The 23,510-nt window shown below is 34.4% G+C and overlaps 2 protein-coding genes across 15 annotated transcripts; both read right to left on the reverse strand.

Annotated features, from left to right (window-relative positions):
- Nucleotides 1-208: 208 nt before the first annotated feature.
- Nucleotides 209-16,449, reverse strand: LOC107910647 (DEAD-box ATP-dependent RNA helicase 50). 2 transcript variants are annotated; one of them, XM_016838585.2, is made up of 8 exons: nt 15,853-16,449; nt 15,336-15,724; nt 14,936-15,130; nt 13,756-13,943; nt 2,393-2,606; nt 1,216-1,344; nt 937-1,112; nt 209-787 (listed from the first exon to the last, which is right to left on the reverse strand). In XM_016838585.2, the coding sequence occupies exons 1-8, from the start codon at nt 16,124-16,126 to the stop codon at nt 562-564; spliced, it is 1,791 nt and encodes a 596-aa protein (XP_016694074.1). In that variant the 5' UTR covers nt 16,127-16,449; the 3' UTR covers nt 209-561. The 2 variants fall into 2 exon arrangements, with proteins under 2 accessions (XP_016694074.1, XP_016694073.1); XM_016838584.2 differs by having other exon boundaries at nt 15,336-15,748; nt 15,853-16,342.
- A 2,321-nt stretch (nt 16,450-18,770) lies between these two features.
- LOC107908075 (origin of replication complex subunit 2) lies at nt 18,771-23,264 on the reverse strand. 13 transcript variants are annotated; one of them, XR_005910652.1, is made up of 6 exons: nt 22,929-23,221; nt 21,500-21,624; nt 20,861-20,906; nt 20,622-20,728; nt 19,328-19,421; nt 18,771-19,140 (listed from the first exon to the last, which is right to left on the reverse strand). XR_005910652.1 is itself a non-coding variant. In XM_041089428.1 (6 exons), exons 3-6 carry the CDS (start codon nt 20,860-20,862, stop codon nt 19,036-19,038), a joined length of 360 nt encoding a protein of 119 aa, XP_040945362.1. In that variant the 5' UTR covers nt 20,863-20,906; nt 21,500-21,624; nt 22,929-23,221; the 3' UTR covers nt 18,771-19,035. The 13 variants fall into 13 exon arrangements, 5 of the variants coding, with proteins under 5 accessions (XP_040945362.1, XP_040945361.1, XP_040945363.1 ...); XR_005910653.1 differs by having other exon boundaries at nt 19,318-19,421; XR_005910648.1 differs by having other exon boundaries at nt 19,289-19,421.
- Between the last annotated feature and the right edge of the window lie 246 nt (nt 23,265-23,510).

Raw genomic sequence — 23,510 nt, forward strand, 5'->3', positions numbered from 1 at the left:
TATTTTTGAATAGTTTTATAAATCTTAAACTATATGTTGTCGTGATATATAAAACAAAAACAAAAATGTAATGTTAGCATAAAATGCATGTAAACTAATACATAAATTGTCACAACATCGTTAAAAAAATAAATATTTTAATCAACATTTTTATTTAAAAAAACAACTTAAAAGTCAATAACTAAATTCAACTCAAAAATTAATCAAATGAATAAAAAATATACTAAACTTATCATTATGCCAATTTAAATGTTTTATTCTACTAAGATATAACATGTACAGTGTATCCTTCAAGAGCAATACACGTGTATATATATAAACTGTAAATTGTCCTCAACGAGGTCTAATAACAAGCCCCTTCACCTTGTTAGGTATAATAATAGAAATAACAACAATATAGGGGGAGAAAAGGAAAACCAAGCCCCATGGTCCTAACCCCTTACTATTAGGAAAAGGAAAATTCTTCCCGAACTAAACCCTAAGCTGATGTAAATTTAGCACGGAAATGCCAAGCACCCACTGAACAATCCAACCTTATTAACCCCAACTCATTTCATCATTTCAAAAGGCAGCTGGCACCTCATGTAATGGATGACCCTTTTGGTTTCTTTCAATGATCTTCCGTGCAAGAGGAACTTGTTTGCCAACAACAAAAATGAATGCCTTACCCTTTCCCCCAGCTCCTCTAGCAGTTCGTCCAACACGGCGCACATATTCACTAGGATCACGAGGGAAGTCGAAAAGTACAACATGATCCACACCGGCAAAGTCTATTCCACGCGATGCTCTGCCATCAATTTTAGAAGCATATTATTTAATGAAATAGGACATCTTTTAACCCAGCACATAGGGGAGAGACAGGCTATATCTTCATGAACAAGTAGTGGAGCAAATGAAGCAGAAGAAGATAATACTGGAAAAACTGGGAAACACTACCTATCAGTGCAAACCAAAATCAAAGAATCTCCTCCAGGTTGAGAATGAGTAAATTCCTTCAAGTTTATAAGCCGTGTTTCTTGTGCCAGAGCAGCATGAAAAGGTAGGATTCGCACATGAGTTCCTTTCCTATCAAAACGTTTTAGTACATTCTCAACTTTTCTGCATGTTTCAATCTGATAATGGAGAAGAAAAATGTCAAGATAGGATAAATCTGCAATGATCTCATCATGAAATTACAAGTAGGAAAGCTATCCTTCACGGTTCACGCATGCATACCTTGTTGCAGAAAACAATTGTTTTGGAAACTGGGCTTTCTTCCACAAGCTTCAGAAGGGCAGTCTTCTTATTAAGGAAAGCTGTATCAGGAGTTTTTAAAGTCCCTTCTCCACTGCAATCCACAAGAACCTGCAGGTGCACCCTGGATTTTAGTATTCATTAAATTAAGAATACATATTAATGATTCTAGAGGCACACAGATCAGCCCTATCTTTAACTGGGTAGATCTTATTCATTATTGCAGACCTAGAAATGCCATAACAGATTGCAGAAAGCTGCACACTTTCATATCAAACGATATGTTCAAGCTATCATAGATATTATAGACATGGGATTTGTATCTACACATGACGATAAGAATTCCAAAATTTCCTCCTTAAGTGGAAGCCAGTTAAACCCAACATGCATGAAACATATATTCCTCTGTACTTACTAGTCAAGTGCTATTAAGCTAAGCAGAAATGAGGTAAATTGACCTTCAAAATTTTATAAGATGAAACTCTTCAACCCCACACAAGAGGAAACCAGTTCTCATTTCTCATATGTTAAGAGGACTTAGCTTTGAAAAGTAAGTAAACAAACTGCTTGTTATAAGTTATTCTAAATTTTGAAAAGTTGAGGGAGTATTTAGGTAACTATTGCCTAGTGGCTTTATTGACCAGATAAGTACTTCTGGTTCACCAGATCCCTATAAATACTTGCTGAAAGGCACTCTTCTTATACTTCATCATCACGAACACTCATTAAGAGTACTTAATAATGAACTCAATCTGTCATAAGTGTACTTTTACATGTTAAAATCATGACAAATCCCATTAGTTATGGTTTTGAAAACTACTCACTGTTTTGAGAAAAAATTCATATAGTCAACCACATCAACAATTATGGTCCCTACATCTAGCACGTAGCAGCTGAGCAGCATCTCTATCCATGGACAAAATAAGAAAGTGGGTGATACTGGTTCAGGCTAGGAATTGTTTCAAAAGAAATAAGAGTTCTTAGTTTGGAGTGAACATAAAATGTTATTCAATAATGAAGATTAATACAAAAAAGACCAAGCTCATAACATAGACCAAATTGGAAATTCTGATTCCAATATCAGAGGCATCAAAGGAGCAAGTCAAAAAACAAAATATTTAAAGACACAAACTTGGTAAAAGCAAAGAAAGAAGCCAACCTCCTCAAGACCAGAGCTTATATGATGCATGCCAGGTCCCATTATCACTTTAGTATCAGGAAAAACTTCAATCAGCCTGTTGTATATTTCTACGGGCAAAGTTGCAGTGACGAATAGATATTGTGTTATAACAGGTGAAGAGTCTATCAAACTTTGCAATGCAACCTTAAAATCCTCATCATTAAAAAGTATATCCACTTCATCAAAAACCGCACTGCAATACAGACAATTGATAACACCATTATTCTAGGCAAAAACTGTTAAAATTAGATCCTTGCCACCTCTGTGGACAAAACTAATAAGAATTGGTACCCTCTACATTATGATGCTATGCACGAAAAATCTCAATATGCTTTTTTTTTGGATGAATGAATGAATGAATTTATGCAACAAGAAAAACCAAGAATCATTGAGAATTTAAATTTTCAATGGTTTGATATTTTTAACATGTTTGATAATTCAATTAAGAAAATGGAACTTACAATGAAAATGTGCTGAAAAGCTACTTAGTATATGCATTTAAATGAAATTATTTAAAGAAAAAGGTTACTTTATTACATTAATCTTAGATCCTTTCCTTTTAACCATTTATTCCTTCAGTTTCTATATTATAAACTAAAATAATATAATTTTTGGCCCTGAACTTAACAACTAAGTCCACTTTGATAACATTGTATTTGACCCTTTAATTGGACCATTTAGAACCAATACTATGCAAAATTATCACTCATTCAAATATAGGCAATAACTTTGAACTACCAAACTGAACAAATTGGTAAATTTGGAACCCATGTCTCTTTTTTTTCTTTTCCTTTTTTTCCTTTACTTTGGATAAGTAAGATCTCTAAATGTAGACATCTACAAATTCCTTGATTATTAGTGGCAAGATTACAAGCAATATCTTTTAATATATATGTAAGAAGACATTTCAAATAATTTGATGAAATAAACCTTATTCTTTTTCACAACCATAACCTCAACTTCCCCATAGGAAGACTTGTTTGTTTCAATCCAAATGAAATAGATGGTAGTTGCAAAAGAAATTTTTTGAACACCAACATCTTTTGCCTCACATTTTAAAGCATGCAACGTGTTTTATCAGACAAAGTAGCAATCATCCTAAAGATAATGTTTCCCAAAAGTTAAGTGTTGGCATAAGTAACAATCTTCCTTAAGATAATGTTTCTTGAGTGTTCTTGGAATTTTCTTTTTGAGATATTCAGAACTTTGCAGAGTATTACCAAAAAGTTAAGGGTGAAGTATTTCTAGAAGCAAAAATAACACATTAGAATTCCACTATTGTAGCTTTATGGCTAAATAGCTTATTAGTCTACAGTCTCTCTTTTAGCTCTACTTTGGTACAAAGGACAAAAAGGAGGGAGGATGAAACACTAGTTAATTTAATGTTTAAATTACAAGGTAAGAAAAGTGGTTAAAAGCTTAACCATTTAAGAAACATATTTTTCATCCTTGCTTCTTTTCATTCTTCATGTCAAGCAAAGCCATCCAATATATGAACCCATGCTAGGAATTACTAACCAAGGTGCATTTTGAAATTGGTCTCTAATAACCATCAAAATAGTTTCCATCATAAAGGCACCACATTGATATGGATGCAAAAGAACATCACATCTTGCATCATTCTAATGCTATCGGTTTAATCTCATTATGTCACAGGCTTCTCCAATAGCTTACCGAATCGGACCAATTTTTACAGGCCAAATGATCCCTATATACACAATACACCTCTATTGAATGCATTTGGTGCGATGGTCACGGGCTTTGAACGGCAGCCCGTGACATTCTCCCCCACCCATTCTCGCAACGCCCTCGTTGCGACTTCCGAATGGCACTATTTGCCTCGGTCTCGTCTCGACGCCTTAACTTTTCCCTTCCTTTGGGACTTTTGCCTCGGCTTACGTGAACTATCCTACTTGTTGCATTTACTTTGACCAACTGTCCCACTTGCATCACTTATTTTTTCTTGAAGTCTGATGTATCACCCACCTTTCTTATAGGTAGAAGCCTTGTCGATGACTCGACCAACTTCGACGCTTCACTCGAATTAAGCCTCATTAGTCCCAGCTTCACTATTTTCATTGCAACTTTTTCCCCTAAGTTCGATGACAAACTCACCTCTTCCTTGGGTGGAAGCCCCTCCGATTACTCACCAAGCTCAGACGTTACCTTTCCTTTGACTACGGCTTGCTTTGGATAGTTCCGCAACTTATACGGACCACGGCATAAAAAGCATTTTACTCGCTTTTTTTTGCTCCTCTTTGTCCTCTTAGCTTTGACTTTTCCCTTACTCGAACCAAGCTTCTTGGGCTCCTTTTCTGCTCCATTGTCCCCTTCGATGACAGACTTCTTTGAATAATTCCGCAACTTATGCGAACCATGACATAAGAAGCACTCCACTGGCTTATTCTCGCTTTCGGCTTCCTTGGCTTCGACACCCCTTACACTTGAACCAAGTACCAAGGCCTTACCTACAGGCTTCTCCTTAAGCGCGATTTCTTCAGACATTTCTTCAACATGTGTGGACCATCGCAAAGAAAGCATTTCAACTTGCCCCTTTTCCTATTGGATTTCTTCTTTCCAACTCGTGGTTTCCCATTACCAACATTGTCGCCGATACCATTGTCATCATTATCTTCCTTTTGATCCTTTTCACATACACCCCTTTCCTCGAACTTAGAAATCCTAAGCTTGTCTTTTCCTAAACCAAGCTTGAGCACGGATTCCGCTACTATCTTGGCTTTTGATAGCTTTTGGACACCTCTTTGTTCCACCTCCTGTCTGACTCATGGTTTCAATTCATTCTAAAAAGCAAGCAATACTTCTTTCTCGGTCACATCTAAAACTTGGAGCATGAATTCCTTTAACTCTCGAACATACTCCCCGCTGTGTCCCATTGCGTTATCACTTGCAACTTTGCCCGAACTTTTTCCTCGACAAATTCTGGGTAAAATTGTCCTTTCAACTCACATTGGAACTCTTGCCTTGTCCCAATCTCACCTTACATTTTATCTGTGGTCCTGTCTCGCCACCATAAAAGCGCAATGTCAATAAGAAATATTGTAGTGTTTACCTTAACCGCATCATCCACGATGCCTTTGGCACGAAAGTAGTTTTCCAGCCTCCAAAAGAAATTGTCCACATCGCATGCAAACCTTGCCCCCACAAACTCTTTCAACTTCGGGACATCCTCGTTACTAAATGCTGCACTTGACACTCCTTCCCCACGATTGCTCAGCACAAGGCCAACTCTCCTTCGAGCTCCTCTATTCTTGTGCTCAAAACAATTGTCGTGACCATTGTTTCTTCATTTAATGCTATCATCATGGCTTCGAGAGCATCATTTCTCTCCGTTAGCTTCTTCCTTTAGAAATCTAGCAACTCTTGCATGCTATCCCTATTGAAAGTGAGACACATTATCACAAAGTCTCTGGACTGCTCCCTCGAGTCACCTATGCTTTCCCCAAGCGCATTGTCCGACTCTTTCGCATCCTCCATGGACTCCTCAAGTTTACCCACGCGTTCCTGAACAGCTGACAGTATCTCCCTCAAAAACTTTCTGGCCCACATTTGTTCGAACTCTTCTTTCGATATCCTAACGGTACCTTCGAATCAATAGCTCTATTGCCACTTGTCACAAGGCTGGATCTTTCGTCTCGCAATTCGCTCGTCCAAACTCGCCTAAGTCAGCCTTTACTTAAGTGAGGATTCCTTTTAAAGTCCTCCAAGGCACCAATTTTTATAGCGAAAGCGTTTCATGCCAAAATAAACAACAAAAGAATAACAAAAAGAACTCACACAATGTGTTTGAGTAAATGCTCTCAATATTCTCTTATTCACAAAGAATAATGAAACAATGAATGGAGTGTCTACAAATGACGGGGAGGCTCTCTATTTATAGTTGAGATCCCCCAAAACCGACGATCAAAATTACTTACTATACATCGACGGACAAGATTCATTTTGTCCTTTAAATCATGTGATTTACAAGATATATCATATCTAATCTAATCTAATCCAATCTAATCTTTACAAGATATGATTCTATCAATCTTCTAAGATTAGTTACCAAAATAGCCTAAGTTGTCATATCTTCATTATCGAGCTAACCAGGCTTCAATCTGGCAGGCTTCTCCAACAGTTTACCAAATCGGGTCGATTCTTGCGGGCCAAATGATCCCCATCTACACAATAGACCTCCATCAGATACATTTGGTGCGATGGTTATGGGCTTTGAGCTGAGACCCATGACAATTACACATAGTTTAAAGGTAACTGTTAATAGCAAGTCCTAAGATCCACCATCCAATTTGAAAAACACCACAATTTTAGAGCTTATTTTTTCTTTTCTTTCTTTGTTTTGCATATAATGTTTTTCCCTAGCAATCCACTAATGCATCTTTAGCAAGCAATGGAGGTCCCAGGATCAACAATTCCAAATAGATCAACTATCATAGCAACCTTGAAGAGACAAAGGAATAAAAAAATGAATTTTTTTGAAAACTGACACATTTTTTAAAGCCAAAGTCCTTGTGTCATCCCAGTATTTTTGGTACCTAAACAAGATGATACGTACCGCATGTGTGTTGATTGTAAACTAATCAATTGAATTACTGCCATGTATAGGCATCCAATTCCACATCTTGCTGATATGTTTGATAAACTTTATGGTTCTTGTATTTTCACAAAGATTGATTTAAAAAGTGATTATCATCAAATTCGAATGGAGACGAACGAAAAACGACCTTCAAAACTATATTTGGTTTGTATGAATGGCTTATCATGCCCTTTAGTTTGACAAAAGCCCTTAGTGTCACGGGTTGAAGTGCAAAACCTGTGACCATCGCACAAAATGCATCTCATGTAAGTTTATTAGTTACATGGAATCATTTGACCCACGAGAACTAACCTGACTCGAAGAACTATTGAAAAGCCTGTTCATTTGAAATCTGGGTGACCTAATGAAACAGATATGAAAAATTAGACTACCTTAGTAAATAGAGAAACTAACCTTAGAAAATTGAGAAGAAAATCTAATAAGATTAGATTTGATTGTATAAATCTTATAAATCCCTTAATTGTAAATATAGACTTCACCTCGTCCATCGATGTAAATTTAACTAGACTGTTGGATTCGAGAGAGCTCAACTGTAAATAGTGAGCCTCCCCCTCAGTTGTAAATCATCCATTGTTCCATTGTATTTAAAAGAGTTCCAGCATGAGTTGAAAGATTAGATAAAAGTTGTGACGATTTGCACAAGGCACTGCTGAGAAATGTGTTAGAGAGTTTAAAGAACTTATACTTCAAGAGGCACTGCTGGGGAGTATGTTCGAGAGTTTAAAGAAATTATGCTCCAAATTTTAAATATGAACGACAATGAGGCATTTCTTGCATTCAAGAATGGGTTAAAGTCGTGGGCTAGACAAAAATTAAAACGCGTCCCAGAGCTATCGAAAGCCATGACGTTAACGGAGTCTATAATCAGGCTTAAGTCTTTCGAGTCTGAGGAAGGGGCATATGTGGGTGAAACCACGAGTTGGGAAGAGAAACCCCAACCTGAAGAAAAAAAAAGGGTAAGGCAATATGTTTTCTTTGCAACGGTTCATATGTTAAAAGAGATTAAACCTTTTGAAATATGACAAGCCGAAAGGTAAGGCCGGAAAACTTTGTTCGAGCGCAAGGGGTGTCAAAACCAAGAAAGTCAAAGGGAGCGAAAAGAAGCCAGTGGAGTGTTTCTTATGTCGTGGTCCACATAAGTAGCAGAACTGTCCAAAGAAATTAATCGTCGAAGGGGACGATGGGTCAGACAAAGCACTAATGAGAATTGGTTTGATCGTGGGAAGTGTCGAAGCCAAGAAGGCAAATAGGAACAAGAAAGTGAATGAAATGCTTCTTATGTTGTGGTCCACATAAGTTGTGAAACTATCCAGAAAAATCCAAGTTAGTCATGGTCAAGAGAAAGACAATAACGAAACTTGTTGAGTAGTCGGAGGGGCTTCCACCCAAGGAAGAGGTGAATCGTGCACCTAACTTGAAGAAAAAATTGGTAAGGCAAATATTAAAGTTAGGACAACTGAGGTTCAATTCGGGGAAAACGATGGAGTTTGTTATGTCGTCGAAGAGGCTTCCACCCAAGGAAAATGTGAGTTGTGCATCGAACTTAGAGAAAGAAATTGCGATATAAACTTTGAAGCTAAGATCAATGAGACTTATTTCTGTTGAATCTTTAGAGGAGCTACCACCCAAGGGAGAGGTGAGTTGTGCATCAGAATTTGGAAAACTGGTAATGCAAACTGGAAGGTCAAGTCGAGTAGATGTGGCGAGTAAGGTACATTTTGAATACTTTGGTAGTGTTTCACATTTGAACTTGTTGGCTTGGCAAAAATGTAGGGGCCCTTTCAAAGTTCTAAAGCGAGGAAGTCGAGGAATTGTAGGCATGTCGTGTGAATTAAAAGGATTTAGATCGAAGCAAGTCAAAATGTGGGCAAGTAAGAGTTGTGGACTCTTGCAAGCGAGATGTACCAACAAGTGGAACGGGTCGAACTAAGAGGTGAAGGAAGCCGAGGTGAAAGCTCTGATGGGTGGGACAACCCGATAGTGTGACTAGCTAAGAAAAAACTAAGACGTTGAGAAAGTTTTGAGGCGAATCAAGTCAGTGTCATTCTAAAGGCGCAATAAGGGCGTTGCGATAATGAGTGGGGAAAAATGTTACGAGCCAAAGTGTAAAGCCCGTGATCATCGCACAAAATGCATCCCATAAATGTTTATTAGTTAGATGGGAATCATTTGACCTATGAAAACTGACCCGATTCAAAGAACTGATAGAAAAGTCTATCCATTTGAAGTCTAGGTGGTCTAATGAAGCAGATATAGAAAATTAGAGTACCTTGGTAAATAGAAAATTTAATTTTAGAAAATTGAGGAAAATAATATTTGATAAGATTAGATTTGATTGTATAAATATTGCAAACCCCTCGATTACAGGGATAGACTTTATCTCGTCCATCAATGTAAATTTAGCTAAACCATTAGATTTGGAGGAACTCAACTATAAATAAAGAGTCTCCCCTCAATTTTAAGTCATCCATTGATCCACTGTAGCCTAAAGTCTCAAGAGTAAAAGAATTCTTTGAAAGCATTTACTCAAACACCTCTCGTGCATTGTTCTTTTGTGGCTATTTTGTTTTTTAAACATTCTTTTTGTTTTGTGTTGCTTCTGTTATATAAATTGGTGTATTAGAGAAATTCTGCGAGAATCTTTAATTGTTGGGAGTTAAGTTGACTTAGGCGTGTTTGGAATGAAGGAATCAGCTAAACTCACAGAGATTGCTAGACTAAAGTTCTAACCACTCTAGTACATTCATTGGCTTAATGAATCATGTTTTATGCCCTTATTTGGGTAAGTTCATAGCTTATTCTTTCGACGATATTTTAATTTATTCTACTTCATTAGAACTGCATGTTTCTCAAGTTAAATTTGTGTTGGATGTTTTACGAACTAAACAATTGTTTGCTAACCTTGAAAAGTGCACTTTTTATGGTGACAAGCTTATTTTATTAAGCTTTATTGTAAGTGCAGAGGGTATAAATGTAGATGAAGATAAGGTAAAAGCAATTCGTAAGTGGCCTACTCTGAAATAGATTACTGAAGTGTGATCTTTCCATGGTTTAGCAAGTTTTTACAGACAATTTGTGAAAATTTTCCCACCTTAGCCACAACTTTGACTGAAATAATTAAGAAATATGTTGGGTTTCTCAATGAGGTGTCGCACAAGAGAAGGTTTTTCAAGCCTTTAAAGATCAAGTTATTTTCAGCTCCGATTTTAAAATTATCTAATTTTTATAATACTTCCAAATTGGAATATGATGCATCACGTAGCATAAGAGCAGTTCTAATGCAAGATAAACGCCCAACTGCTTACTTCAATGAAAAACTCAATGGCGCACAACTAAATTACTTGACATACGAAAAAAACTTTTGGCATTAGTTCGAGCTCTTGAGATTTGGCAACACTATGCTACCTAAAGAGTTCATCATTCATACGTATCAAGAGTTCTTAAAATGGCTAAAAGGACAAGGTAAGTTGAGTAAAAGACATGCACGATGGGTTGAATTCATCAAATTCTTCTCATATTTGATAAAATATAAAGTCAATAAGAACAATATTGTTGCAGATGCATTATCACGAAGGTATTCCTTAATCACTACTTTGAATGCTTGAACATTAAGGTCTGAAACATTAAGGAATTGTACACTAATGATTTTCATTTTGCATCCATTTTTAATTCTTGCGACAAAGATGCCTTTGATAAGTTTTATCTTACAAATATGTTTCTATTTAGGCAAAATCAGTTATGCGTGCCTCATTGCTTGCCAAGGGAATTACTAGTTCGAAAGGCACATAGAGGGGGATTTATGGGACATTTCGTTGTAGCTAAAAAACTTGATATGCTACAACACCAACTTCTTTTTGCCCCTCATATGCACAAAGACGTCGAAAAAGTTTGTTCTAAGTGCATTGCATGTAAAATGGCTAAATCCAAGGTAACATCACATGGTTTACACACACCACTTCCTACTCCTAATTCTCTTTAGATTAATATTTCCATTGATTTTATTTTGGGTTTAACTCGACCTAACCACAATAGAGATAGTGTTTTCATTGTGGTCAATAAGTTCTCAAAAATTGCTCACTCTATTCCATGCCACAAGACGAATGACGCTATTCATGTTGAGACTTATTTTTTCAAGTAGTGTATTTACATGGCATTCCTCGCACTACTATTTCTGATCGTGATGTCAAATTATTAAGTCACTTTAGGAAAGTTTTGTGGGGCAAAATCGGTACTAAACTACTCTTTTCTACAACTTGCCACTCACAAACGGATGTAAATTGTATTTTAAGGGCTTTACTAAGCCGTGGCAGGTAAGAATCTTCAAAATTGGGAAGAATACCATTTGTAGAATTTGCATGTAATTGAGCTATTCATTCTATCAATTACTCCCATTGCAAACTCGTTTACGATTTTAACTCTTTAACTATATTTGATCTTATGCCTTTACCTCTTGATAAAATTACTAGCATGGATGATGAACAAAAGCTAAATTGGTTTACATGAGAAAGCGAGGAAACGAATTGATAAAACAAACCAAACTAATGTCATTAAGACCAATAAAGGACGGAAGCATGTGGTATTTAAACCGGATGTTTGGATTTGGCTTCATATTGGAAAGGAGTGATATTTTGCCAAGCAAAATACGAAATTAGACCCACAAGAGGATGGGCCTTCTCAAGTACTCAGAAAGATCAATGATTATGCCTATCAAATCAATCTACCCTGTGAGTATAATGTCAGTGCTACTTTTAATGTGATTGATTTTTCATTGATTGTGCAAATTCGAAGACAAATCCTTTTGAGAAAAAGGGGAATGATGTGAGCTCCACAGCCTAATCTCAAGTTCATAATGAAAATGAGTTCAATTTCCATAAGGCTCAATCACGAGATCCAAATCCAAACAATTGAAGTCTAAACTCAACATGTGACTAAAAAATTACAAGAGTTTAAGCTTATTTTTTAATTGGGGTTTGCGAACAGGTTTTATTTAAGCTCATTATTATGTTTATTTAGTCAAAATTCAGTCCATGACCATGCATTAATTGGTTGCTCGAATTTCACCTAAGTAGTTTATACTCGGCTTTATTTTTTCATTAACTCTTTACCTGTTACTTGTTGTTAGGGTAAAAGCACACTTAGTTTTACCCTAATTTTTACTTATATATAGGCTATCGTCCTTCTCGTTGTACACACCATTCATATTTTGATTAATAGAACTCTAGTTTCTCTCTTTGCACAATTTTCTCTCGTGATTTGTAGATGCATTTATCTCGGTTTCTTCCAAAAGTAGAGGAAAATCATTTTCCACCCTTCAATTTACTAGGTGGTCGACCTAAGGGGTTGATTAAAGCCATTTGTGATGTTTGCTAAAGATTCTTCTTCAAAGGATTCCATACGACATCGCCTATTATCCATCTTCATTCGAATCTTTTCCCACCTCTCCACAATCTTTATCAATCTTGATTGGGTTTACCCAAATCTTTTTCTAATACTATTTCTTGTGTTTCAATTTCAGGTTTTAAGATCCAAGGTTTTCTCTTCATCTCTTCACTAATTGTTTTTTTCTTCTTTGCTTTTCTTTAATATTCGATTGGATTAAATCTAACTTGTTCCTTGCTATTTGTTAATTTTCAAATCAAGAAACCATCAGAACAACTTCGATTCTTGTTGATTTGCTCCCAAGATCAAATCTTTGTATGAGATCTCTCTTCCCTTTTCAACCAATTGCTTCTTCTATGATCTTTCATTTGTTTTTCTCTAATTATTTAATCATTTTCTAATCAGTTTTTGATCAATTTTTCAAACCTGGTTTAACAAATTTTATTTCTCAAGATTGGTTTCTTTCTCATCAAGGAACTTGTTCTCAACCTGTTCTTAGGCTTTCTTCTTCAGCCGAACCCTCTTTTTTATGTTTTCCTTTTTTTTTTTCCTTATTTTCATTGATTTTCTAATCTATTTTTGTTGATTTACTAATCTGTTTTGGTCTCTTTATTTCAAGTCTGTTTAAACAACCTTATTTCTCTCCAAGAACCAATTCTTTGGCCTCAAAGGCTTCCTACTTTCGATTCTTGCGTTCTCATTGATTATCAAATCATTCGTCCTTCTCCATTATTTTATTTTTCTTTTGCTTTGTTTGAGTTGGTCCTTGTTGCTAAGTCAAATCTGGAATTTTTGGCAGCTTGTTTCCATTAATATCTCTTCAATAACATGTTCTCCATTCACGATCCAATCCTCCTACCTTCTAAATCCTTTCGATCTTTAATTATTAGTTATTGAATTTCCTTCTTTCGCTTGTTTTGCGTATTGCCAAATTATCCTAATCTCTCTTGGCTCCTGTGCGTTTCAGGTTACTTGGTCACCAAGAAAGTGTTTTTCCTATTCCAACTCGATTTTTTATTTCTTCCACAACTTGAATTTCGATCCTACTCCACTGTCGTATCACCCACCCAGAGCTTAAATGTAATCTCTCACCAAGACAAAGAAGACTAAAACAACTTAAACTAAACTTTATGCAACGATAAAAATTATCATGTATGCACTGGCACTTTTATTAAAATAAGGAAGGTAAAGCAAGGATATCGAGAGCAGGATAATATACAATTGATATAATAGAGATATTAGTATTAAAATGTCCCACTTAGAATGCCCTAGAAATTTCAAGACCACATGACACTTGAATATAATTAAGGTAAATAAATTAAGCAATATGAAGGGACATTTAACTTACCTCCTAAGATTTGCTAACTGCAAGAAGCCTTCTTTAATTAGGAACATGAAACGACCTGGTGTTGCTATTAAAACATCAACACTTTGCTCTAGATTTTCCAATTGAGTTTTTTGTCGAAAACCACCTGTCACGACCATAGATCTGAACGGAACCCCAAATTTTGACAATGACCGACAACTATTCAAGACCTGCAAAAGTTTTACTTGCAATAAGCAACCACTACATCGCCATTGAGAGGATTCCTACAAGTTTGCATGCAACTTTGCAACAAGTATTCATTTTACAAGTAAGCAAAGTGAACTAACATTATGAATTTCTCTTAAATATCAAGTAAGCAACTTTACACTCCTTAAGCATATAACTTGAAGTCACTATACTTGTGGAGTAACAATTGTGAAATTTAATTCAATAGTTTTGCACAATTATACCATTTTGCCTTTATGTGGACATTCAACTACTTGTCTTTAAAAAAACAGTAGAGTGAAGAAGAATTAGTGCATGAATGAACTAAATCCAACAAAAAGTTATTGTTCAGAAAAGCAAAGCATGCCCTGACAAGTAATTTTCAATTGCCAAGCCAATAGACAGACCAAAGGCATATAGAAGAAACTCCTCAATCATCGTCAATAATTACAAGATGCTTTCGCTGTAAAAGAAAGCATTAATCATAAACCTGTCATTCAAAACTCGATACAGTGATCTGATCAACCATTTTTGGCACACCAATATGATCAAAACCTTCTGCTAGAATGAAATAAAAGAATTATGTAAACCTGTCAATTCTTGTTTTTCCCTTATCTCAGCTGCATTTTCAACTCTTTTCCAATTTTTTTTTCTATTTCCAGTTGGAATATAAATGGAAGCAACTTTAAACCTTGATTATGGACTCTGCTAAAGGGATTAATAGAGAAGGATTAAGAGTTTAAAGCTTCCAATACTGGACCTGGAGGCAGATTGCTCAAGGAGGAATTTAGTGATCTTCAACTCTACAGCTAGAAAGATAATGCAACCCAAATTTCAAACAAATAAATTACTCTTAGCTATACTCAGAACAGATTGATTGAGAAAGTACACACCACTGATGAGTGAGGACACAATGCTAATTGGTTACATAAATACCTATTGCTTAACGCAGCAAGCAGGGAAGTACATCAAAAGGAAAATGAGACTAGATATTGACCTGAGATGCCAATTCAGCCGTTGGTACAATTATAACTGCACGAGGGCTACCAGAGGATGACTTGCTGACTCCTTGGAGTTCTTCTTCCCTAAGACGCTGGACCAAGGGTGCAAGGTATGCTAATGTCTTCCCTGAGCCACTTTGATCAGCTATAATACAGCTCTGTCCCTCAATAACAGGTCCAAAAGCCTTTGCCTGCAGTAATCCAAGATTTTATTTTATTTTATATGCTAAATGTTTTTTTACAAATTAAACCAAGTAGTAGTTTCATTGATTAATGTCTATCTGACAATCCATTTAAAGTAGATCAACTCTTGAGAGTTGAGCCAACAAAACAAACTCGGAAGTGGGCACAATGTTCTGGATCAAGATTTCCTGGGAAATTAGTAATACTATATACCTGAATATGTGAAGGGCACAGGAAAAGCTGTTGTTTTAAAGATTTAATCATGTATTCACTGCAACCCAAATTGGCAAAGGTTTTTCGACTAAAAAAGTCACTCCCAGCACCAGTAGATAGAGTAAGATGTTTCTTTGGAAGGTGAGGTGAGTTCAATTTAGGCTTACTGATGGATCCCCCATCAGCCCAACCTCGAAAGTGAGAAATTGCAAATGAACCCTCTAGTTCAGCATTTTTGGGGTAACTACCTCCCTCTGAAACTCCTCTATTATCATCATTATTATCATCACCAATGCTTATTTCTTCTTGTTTTATCCTCTTGACAAGGGCTTTTACTCTTTTTGCTTTAAGTCTCGTGAAACCCGCCGTCAATCCCTTTGAACCTGAGTCTGCAGAACAGTTTTTGTTGGTTGCTAGCAGTAGTCACAAGTTTAGCATTCTGAAATGACAGTAATAACAATAGAAAATGAAGAACAGATGAAGAAGTGAGTGAGAACAGTAGAAAGCGAAAACGAACCTGCTGAATTAGGGTTAGGGTTAGGGTTAGGGTTAGTATTAGGACTAGGTGAGAGGCTCCAATCAGAGCCAGAATCAGAATCAGTATCAGAATGAGATAGTAATAGGTGGTCAGTAACGGGGTGAGTCGAAGCGGCACAACGAATGAAGCAACGCAGGTGGAACTGGCAGTAATTAGCCGGTGCTTCCAGGAACGTCACCGTATGGTTACGATGCCATCCCAATAATGGAGGAGTTGCTGTAATAATATTTGGAAAACAACCATTCGCCGACATTTCCCTGCAACTTTGCTCCTGATTCCTCTTCCTAAGCTGTGATTTATTTTTAACGCAAAAATCAACAATCAATCTAGATAGATAATTAGCATGTCAGCTACTTCAAAAAGAAAAATAAATAAATAAATTTATCCTTCCTATTATTTCAATTAAGCCTTATCAGATATGTTGAACAATTTTTGGAATTATCTTTCCGCTTCTCCCCGCTATACATATATCATATCCGGTGTTTCTTATCATTATCTAATTTTCAAAAATATCAAAATTATAGTTAAAAAAAATCATATACTAAAAAATAAGCTTTTTGATACGCAATTTACGTTTCAAGTATACTTATTTTCTTACTTTAATATTTAAATACTTTTTGGTTTCAAATAGATACTTAAACTATTATTTTTTACTCAACTTAGCTTTTTCTTTAATGATGTTAAAAATTTAATTATCACATGACATTAATTATAATTTGTCACATGATACTTCTAGCCGATAACAATGTGCTACGTGATAATTAAATTTATTCAAAATAAAAATATTAAATTTAAATTAAAAAAATCTTTTGACTTTAATCCACCGTTGATTGAACATTGACCGAACTTGATCATCGTTAACCAAATATTGATCGATGTTGACATTGACCATCCATGCAACATTATTAGAATGTGTCACGTGTCTCTTTTTTATTTTTAATATTATATCTATTATAAAGATTAAAAAATCATATAACATATAAATAATTCAAAAAATTCTAAAAAATTCTAAAATTCTAAAAAATATAAATATAAACTTTAAAAATTCAAAATAATATATAAAAATTTAAAAATATATTTAAATTTAAAAAATTAAAAAACATAAATTTTCAAATATATATTTTAGAAAATTTATCATAAATTTTAATTTTTTTCAAAAAATTTAAATTTTAAAAATTTAAAAATTTAAAAACAATATATCTAAATTCAAAACAATTTAAGCTTTTTTTCTAGAATATATATTTTTCAAATTTTTATTTTTATTCTTATTTTTTAATTCTTTAAAATTTAAATACCTTTGTAAAAGTTTTATCTTTTTCAATTTTTAAATATTATTTTGACTTTTAAAAATTTATATTTACATATTTTAGAATTTTATAAAAATTTAAAATAATTCAATTAATTATATATTATATATGATTTTCTAATTTTTTTAATCAAAATAACATATATAATAGTAAAAAGATAAAGAAAGAAAGACATGTCGTACGTTCTACTAGCATCACGTTGATGATCAATGATAGTTACTAATTGATCAACAGTGACTCAAAGTCAAATGTACTTTTTTTTTAATTTAACTTTAATGTTTTTATTTAAAATAAACTTAATTGCCATGTGATACATTGTGATTGGATGGAAGTGCCATGTGGCACATTTTGATTGGTGTCATCTGTTTAGGGATGAGTCTCACCAAGTCATCTACCTTGCCACTACCATTTGTGACATGCTTACCTGCAAAATAAGAGAGAAGTGGGTGAGTTCATTGCGAACTTAGTGAATAATCAAGAATTAGTAGAGTATGCTTAAAATACAGAGTTTTTAACAAAAGGAAGACTTAGTTTGAAAAATCGTATCGCATGCTGGGTTCGCAGAGAATGTTATGAGACCTAGTTTGTGAATCCTGTTTGTCAAAAACATAAGTTTGTAAAAACAGTTTGGCATTTACTTATTGAAAAGTGTACTTAAAAACTTAACTTGTTCTTGTTTGAAAACGAATCTAATACAACATGAAACATGCTCACATACTTGTTTTATCAGAATGGCTGAGAAACGTAAGATATGTTCTCACACTTATCTTAACTTTTCTGTTGGATATGCGGATCTCCTTATAACGCCTTAGAATGACTGAAAGAGTCCTTATAACATATCCTACAACTGCAGCTCGAAGCTATGCACTCTCCTGTACACCAACATGTCCAAGTGAATGGAGCTCAGCTTGACATTCCCTTATCTCTCCACATGTCCCAAGGTCTCAACACCCAAAATCATAGAAAACTTATGGGTGAATACTCACAATCCTATGGCATGCCAATATATCTGACCACCTCTGGACATATTAACGTCTAAAGTCTATATACTGCTACAAAATATAGGAATTTAAGCGGTGTTCACAAATGTACGGGCCAAATTGTAATATTGTTTTACAACGAAGTATGTAAGTACTCTGAGTATTGTACCCAAGGGATTGCAATTTAGGGAAAACTACTATTAAGTCACTACACCAAAACAGGCTTTTAGAGGCATTTTTTAGGCCTTTAGCGGCGCTTTCACTAGCACCTCAAAAAATGCCGCTATTGACAACGTCGCTAACTTTTGTAGCGTTTATAAGAAAAAACGCCGCTAAAGAACATGACCTTTAGCGGCACTTTGCCCAAAAACGCCGCTAAAGAATATAACCTTTAACGGCGCTTTGCCACAAACGCCGCTAAAGAACATGACCTTTAGCGGCGCTTTACCCATAAACGCCGCTAAAGAACATGACCTTTAACGGTTCTTTAGCGGCGCTTATGAAAAAACGCGGCTAATTTTGACAAATTTGTATCCAACCAAAAACGGTAAATTTAAATGATACTTCAAATTTAATAAAAGATATATGATATAAATTGATAACTAAATTATAATTCAAAATACTCTTACAATAATATTAAAATTAACAATGTTAAAAATATTCTTACAATAACTAAAGCACACTAAAATGTTTGCACAATCACCTCCCAGAAACAGGTGCAGCAGTAACCACAAGAAAAAAAAAAGGAAAATATAGAAATCCAGAAACAACAGTTTTTGGCAATCACTTTTTCAGGAGTAATACCGAAAAAATAACCCCCTGGTTTCAACAAAAATGACACATTACTTAGAAGTCTCCTTGCTTTGTCTTCAGTTTCAAATCTTAACTAGCTCATGATCTTTGAACTTAGTCAAGTGGGCATTTAGCGTTACCTGGCTGCTTAAGAGGAACCGCTCTTGAGAGATGGAGTACAAGCAATCCTGTATTATAGTAGAGATATGATCAATTCAGTCCCTATCCTATAAAAAGAATCAAATAGTCCATTTTCCAATTTGTCCATATTTTGATTCTTTTTAATAAGATAGGAACTAACTTTGTCCCTTTAATGTTATGTGATGAAAACAACACCTGTTTTATATTGATTGATTGAAGGTAACCATTAATTACAACAACAGAATGGTCTGCCAAAGCGGTTGAAGCAAAATCTTCAATCAATGATTTCTTTGATCCAAATCCATACATTAGAAGACCAAAACCACATCTGCAAATAAATAAATGCAAAACATACACACAATAAGTACTGGAAAATAAAGCCAATACTAACTTTCAAGGTAACACATTGGAATAAAAATAAATAAGTAAAGGTCTAATTATGAATTTTATCCCCTTAATTTACAAAACCTGATAAGTTAGTCCAACTGGATAACATTAGTAAACCTCACTGTTAAATTACTAGCTTGAATATCAACACTTCAATATTTAATATGCAAGGAATTATCAAAAATCAACATTTCAATAAATTATATGCAAGAAATTAACAAAAATCAATCTTACAACAGTTTATGTGAAACAAATTAGCAAAATCAAGTATTCATAGTTCATATATTTATCGGTAATAGGGCTAAATCTTCAATTTCTATAACGATTTATATGCAACAAATTAGCAAAAATCAATGGTTCAAGTTCATGTATTTACCAAAAATCAGACTAATTTTTCAATATTTATAACAACTTATATGCAACAAATTAGCAAAAATAAATGGTTCAAGTTCATGCATTTACCAACAACCAGACTAAATTTTCAATTTTTATAACAACTTATGTGCAACAAATTAGAAAAAATCAACTGTTCAAGTTCATGCATTCACCAACAACCAGACCAAATTTTCAACTTTTATAAAGTAGAAGGATCAAATTCTAACAAATTAAAGCAAGAGACCAACTTCCCGCACTTTTCATAGTGACAAATTGAGAATTAGACCATTAAGAAAATAAGAGTTTTAAACTACCTCAGATCAAGAACCCATATTGCGTAACATTAGTAAACCCTACTATTAAATTACTAGTATGAAAATCAACATTTCAATAAGCTATATGTAAGGAGATATAAAAAATCATCATTTCAACAATTTATATACAATAAATTAGCACAAATCAACGTTTCAAGTTCATGTATTTACCAAAAACCGGACTAAATTCAGACTTACACAAATAAGAGGATGGGAGTCTAACAAATTAAAGTTTCCAATTAAATTCAGACTTACACTATTAAATAAATAAGAGTTTTAAACTATCGGAGATCAAAACAAATTAGCAAAATCCAACTGTTCAAGTGCATGTATGCACCAAAAATAGGATCAAATTTCCAATTTTTGCAAATTGAGATGATCAAATTCTAACAAATTAAAGTTTCCAATGAAATTAAAAATTACACCATAAAGTAATAAGAGTTTTAAATTACCTGAGATCAAAAACCCATTTTGGGTATAAACTTTTGTAACTATTTATTAAATTTGCAACATCATTTTGATGCTTTGGTTCAATATTAGTTGAAGCTTCTCTAAGTTCCTGCAATTTTAAAACAACAAAATTTAAAAGAATAAAAAAACAAAAGCTTTTTTCGAGATGGGACGAATCCCAGAACAAGTATTCATTGCAATTTGAGCAAAGATCAGATATGGGAGTACAAGAGCCTTGTACATTCAATGTGCCGCTTCCACAACATGCGGTTTCACATATTTAAAATCTGGGAAAACAAATGAAAGTTGAAATGAAGATCATTAGATCATGTTTACACCGTCTATTAATATTATCATTCGACTGAGTGAGAAACATAAAACGAACAGACAACAAGTACGGATACTACATTATTTACATAAAATGAACAAGTAAAAGCATCAAATTTCAAGATAGCATCACTCAATCTCGGGCATATTGAATGTTAAATTGGTTTGTTACCATCAAATCTTATCTATAAGATAAAAGCATCACAAAATGGAAATGCAACATAATGCTTCTAGAAAATAAACCAAGTGAGAAACTATGGAAGTAATACTGCAGAAATCAATAACTTAAAACTTGTTTTGAACCTGTGGCAATTCAATCTCCCAAAAAAATATTAAAACAAAAAGTCATGGATCATTTTCACTATTTTACATGCTGTGAATGATAAGAATGTTTATAAAATCTAACCAACAACAAAACTCATTCTATTTTGCTTCGAAATGGTTATAAAATCAGCACGTTAGACTTCCCTAAATGGACTTCTTGTTAATAAATGCAGGACCAAATATGGCATTTTATGTTTTATAGAACAGCATCGAGGAAATCTATTGGCACCTCAGTAAATTCCTGATTTGAAATTCCATTAATTGAGACAGCCTCTTTCTTGTCCAAATTTAATATTTCAAGCATGATATCAGTTGTCCTTTCATCGATTTTATATGGTTCGGCCTTGCTGGTACCTGCAAACAAATGCATTAGTGATGAAGGTCTACAATAAACAAATTAAAAAGGAATTAAATGAGCAACAGTTATATAAGTCAATACCAATGACTTGGACAAGTCTATAAAAATCAACAGTTATAAGGAATTAAAGGTCCATGTTAGTTCCTTTAGCATTACTATAATTATTAAGTTCATCGGATGAATTTCCCTTGGGACCCATGATAGTAGTTTCCTTTCATGGATTTTTAGCGTTAGTAAGCTCATCTAAGCTTAAAGCTAGCTTCTCTTTCAAAAGAACCCAGTACACCTTAAACAAAGACTCCCAACTAGTTTTATCATAAAAATCCACTTGAACCTGTACAACATAAAGTTAAAGGCCTTTAAGGTAGAAAAAATCCTTACTCTTCAGTAATCTAAAAAGTGCCAGTTATAGTAGTTATCAGAAAAAGCACAACTAATGAGGAGAAAAAGCTATGAGACATTCAAAAAGAAATCATCCATTGCATGAAGATAAGAATATCAAAGATAAGATAAGAATATCAACCGCCCTTCATGTGACAAAAATGAATGATAAGAATATCAAAGATACTCACCAACAAATTCAACAGGAAAGATAGAACATTTCCTAGCAATTGTAACATTTTTATCTGGTACTGACAAAACTGCATTTGGAATCATGTGCCGAGTTCTATGTTTTATCACAAAATGCACAGTTGATTCCAAAAAACAAATAATGAAAGAAAGATCGATGAACAGTGAAAGGGTATTAAAAGCAACAAAGAAATAACAATTAAATTCACTTAAATTTCATAGAATATAAATAAGGAAAACAACGCAAAACTATAAGCTATTGTCTTCCTTCAAAGCATAAAGACCTAATATCATGTTAAATTTTGATTGCTTATGAATTACCGTATCAGCATTCTAGATATACATATATTGAACCAAGAGTTTTATAATATAAAACCGGGGTCTTTTATCCAGGACTTTATCAAACTATAAAACCGGTAGTGAATAAATAATTAGTATAAAAATTAACATTATATTCTGAGAGTGAAGATATTTCATATAACCCCAAAAAAATCAGAAACCCGCTCAAGGTTCAGCATTAAGCAAAAACTATCAAATTCTCAACTAATTTCAAACCCAATTTTGTTATGAAATTAAGATCAACTTCCATACAGCAAAAATGAAAGCAATTTCGTAATCATCTTGTTTTGTAGGGCAAAAAAATAAGAATAAAACCCTAGAAAATCAAACAAAATGAAACAATATAAGTGAACAGGGAGAGAAAAAATTAGGGTTTAGTGAAAGGACTAACATCTCTAGGGACTGGGGCCACCGCCAGTGCCGAGGGACTCGAAGTCGCGGGAGGCGAGACGGGAGTGGCGGTCAGCATCGCCCTCACGAAAGCCACGACCCTTGGTCGTCTTATGAGCAGAAAGAGAGGTGGAAACAGCGCCAGTGATGGTGGACTTGAGCATAGGCAAGGGAGCTTGAGGGGAGGCATCACCGGAGGCATTTGAAGTGAGGGAAAGCGAAATTTTGAAGTGAAGGATTTTGTTTTCAGAACCTGGGGGGGTTGGCGGCATTTGGTAATAAAACCCACCGCTCAGTTTTAAGTTTTTTAGAGTCAAATCTGATTTAGGGAAGAAAATGACGCCGTTTTGGTATTGTAATATTTGCGGCACTTATAAGAAACGTCACTAAAAATTAAATTCCTGTATCAAACACGCCATTTTGAAATATTCTCATAGTTGTGACGTTTTTTGTCTAAACGCCGCTATTGATTACCTTTTGCGGCGTTTTTCTCATAAACGCCGCTAATGATTGACTTTTTTTACAATTTGTATTTAATTATTATATAATTCATATCAATTTTAAATAAATAATTTTTGAAAAT

This window comes from Gossypium hirsutum, chromosome D02 (assembly GCF_007990345.1).
Source record: "Gossypium hirsutum isolate 1008001.06 chromosome D02, Gossypium_hirsutum_v2.1, whole genome shotgun sequence".
NCBI lineage: Eukaryota > Viridiplantae > Streptophyta > Magnoliopsida > Malvales > Malvaceae > Gossypium > Gossypium hirsutum.

Excerpts from the sequence above, each read along its gene's own strand:
- LOC107910647 (XM_016838584.2), bottom strand. The coding sequence starts at position 16,126 with ATGTCGGCGAATGGTTGTTTTCCAAATATTATTACAGCAACTCCTCCA. Across the intron at positions 15,131-15,335 it reads TGTGCCCTTCACATATTCAG|GCAAAGGCTTTTGGACCTGT; the intron begins GTATATAGTATT and ends GGATTACTGCAG. Across the intron at positions 1,345-2,392 it reads TAAGCTCTGGTCTTGAGGAG|GTTCTTGTGGATTGCAGTGG; the intron begins GTTGGCTTCTTT and ends GTGCACCTGCAG.
- LOC107908075 (XM_041089426.1), bottom strand. The coding sequence starts at position 21,574 with ATGCTTGAAATATTAAATTTGGACAAGAAAGAGGCTGTCTCAATTAAT. Across the intron at positions 20,729-21,499 it reads CAAATCAGGAATTTACTGAG|GAACTTAGAGAAGCTTCAAC; the intron begins GTGCCAATAGAT and ends TTAAAATTGCAG. Across the intron at positions 19,422-20,621 it reads AAATGGGTTTTTGATCTCAG|ATGTGGTTTTGGTCTTCTAA; the intron begins GTAATTTAAAAC and ends ATTTATTTGCAG.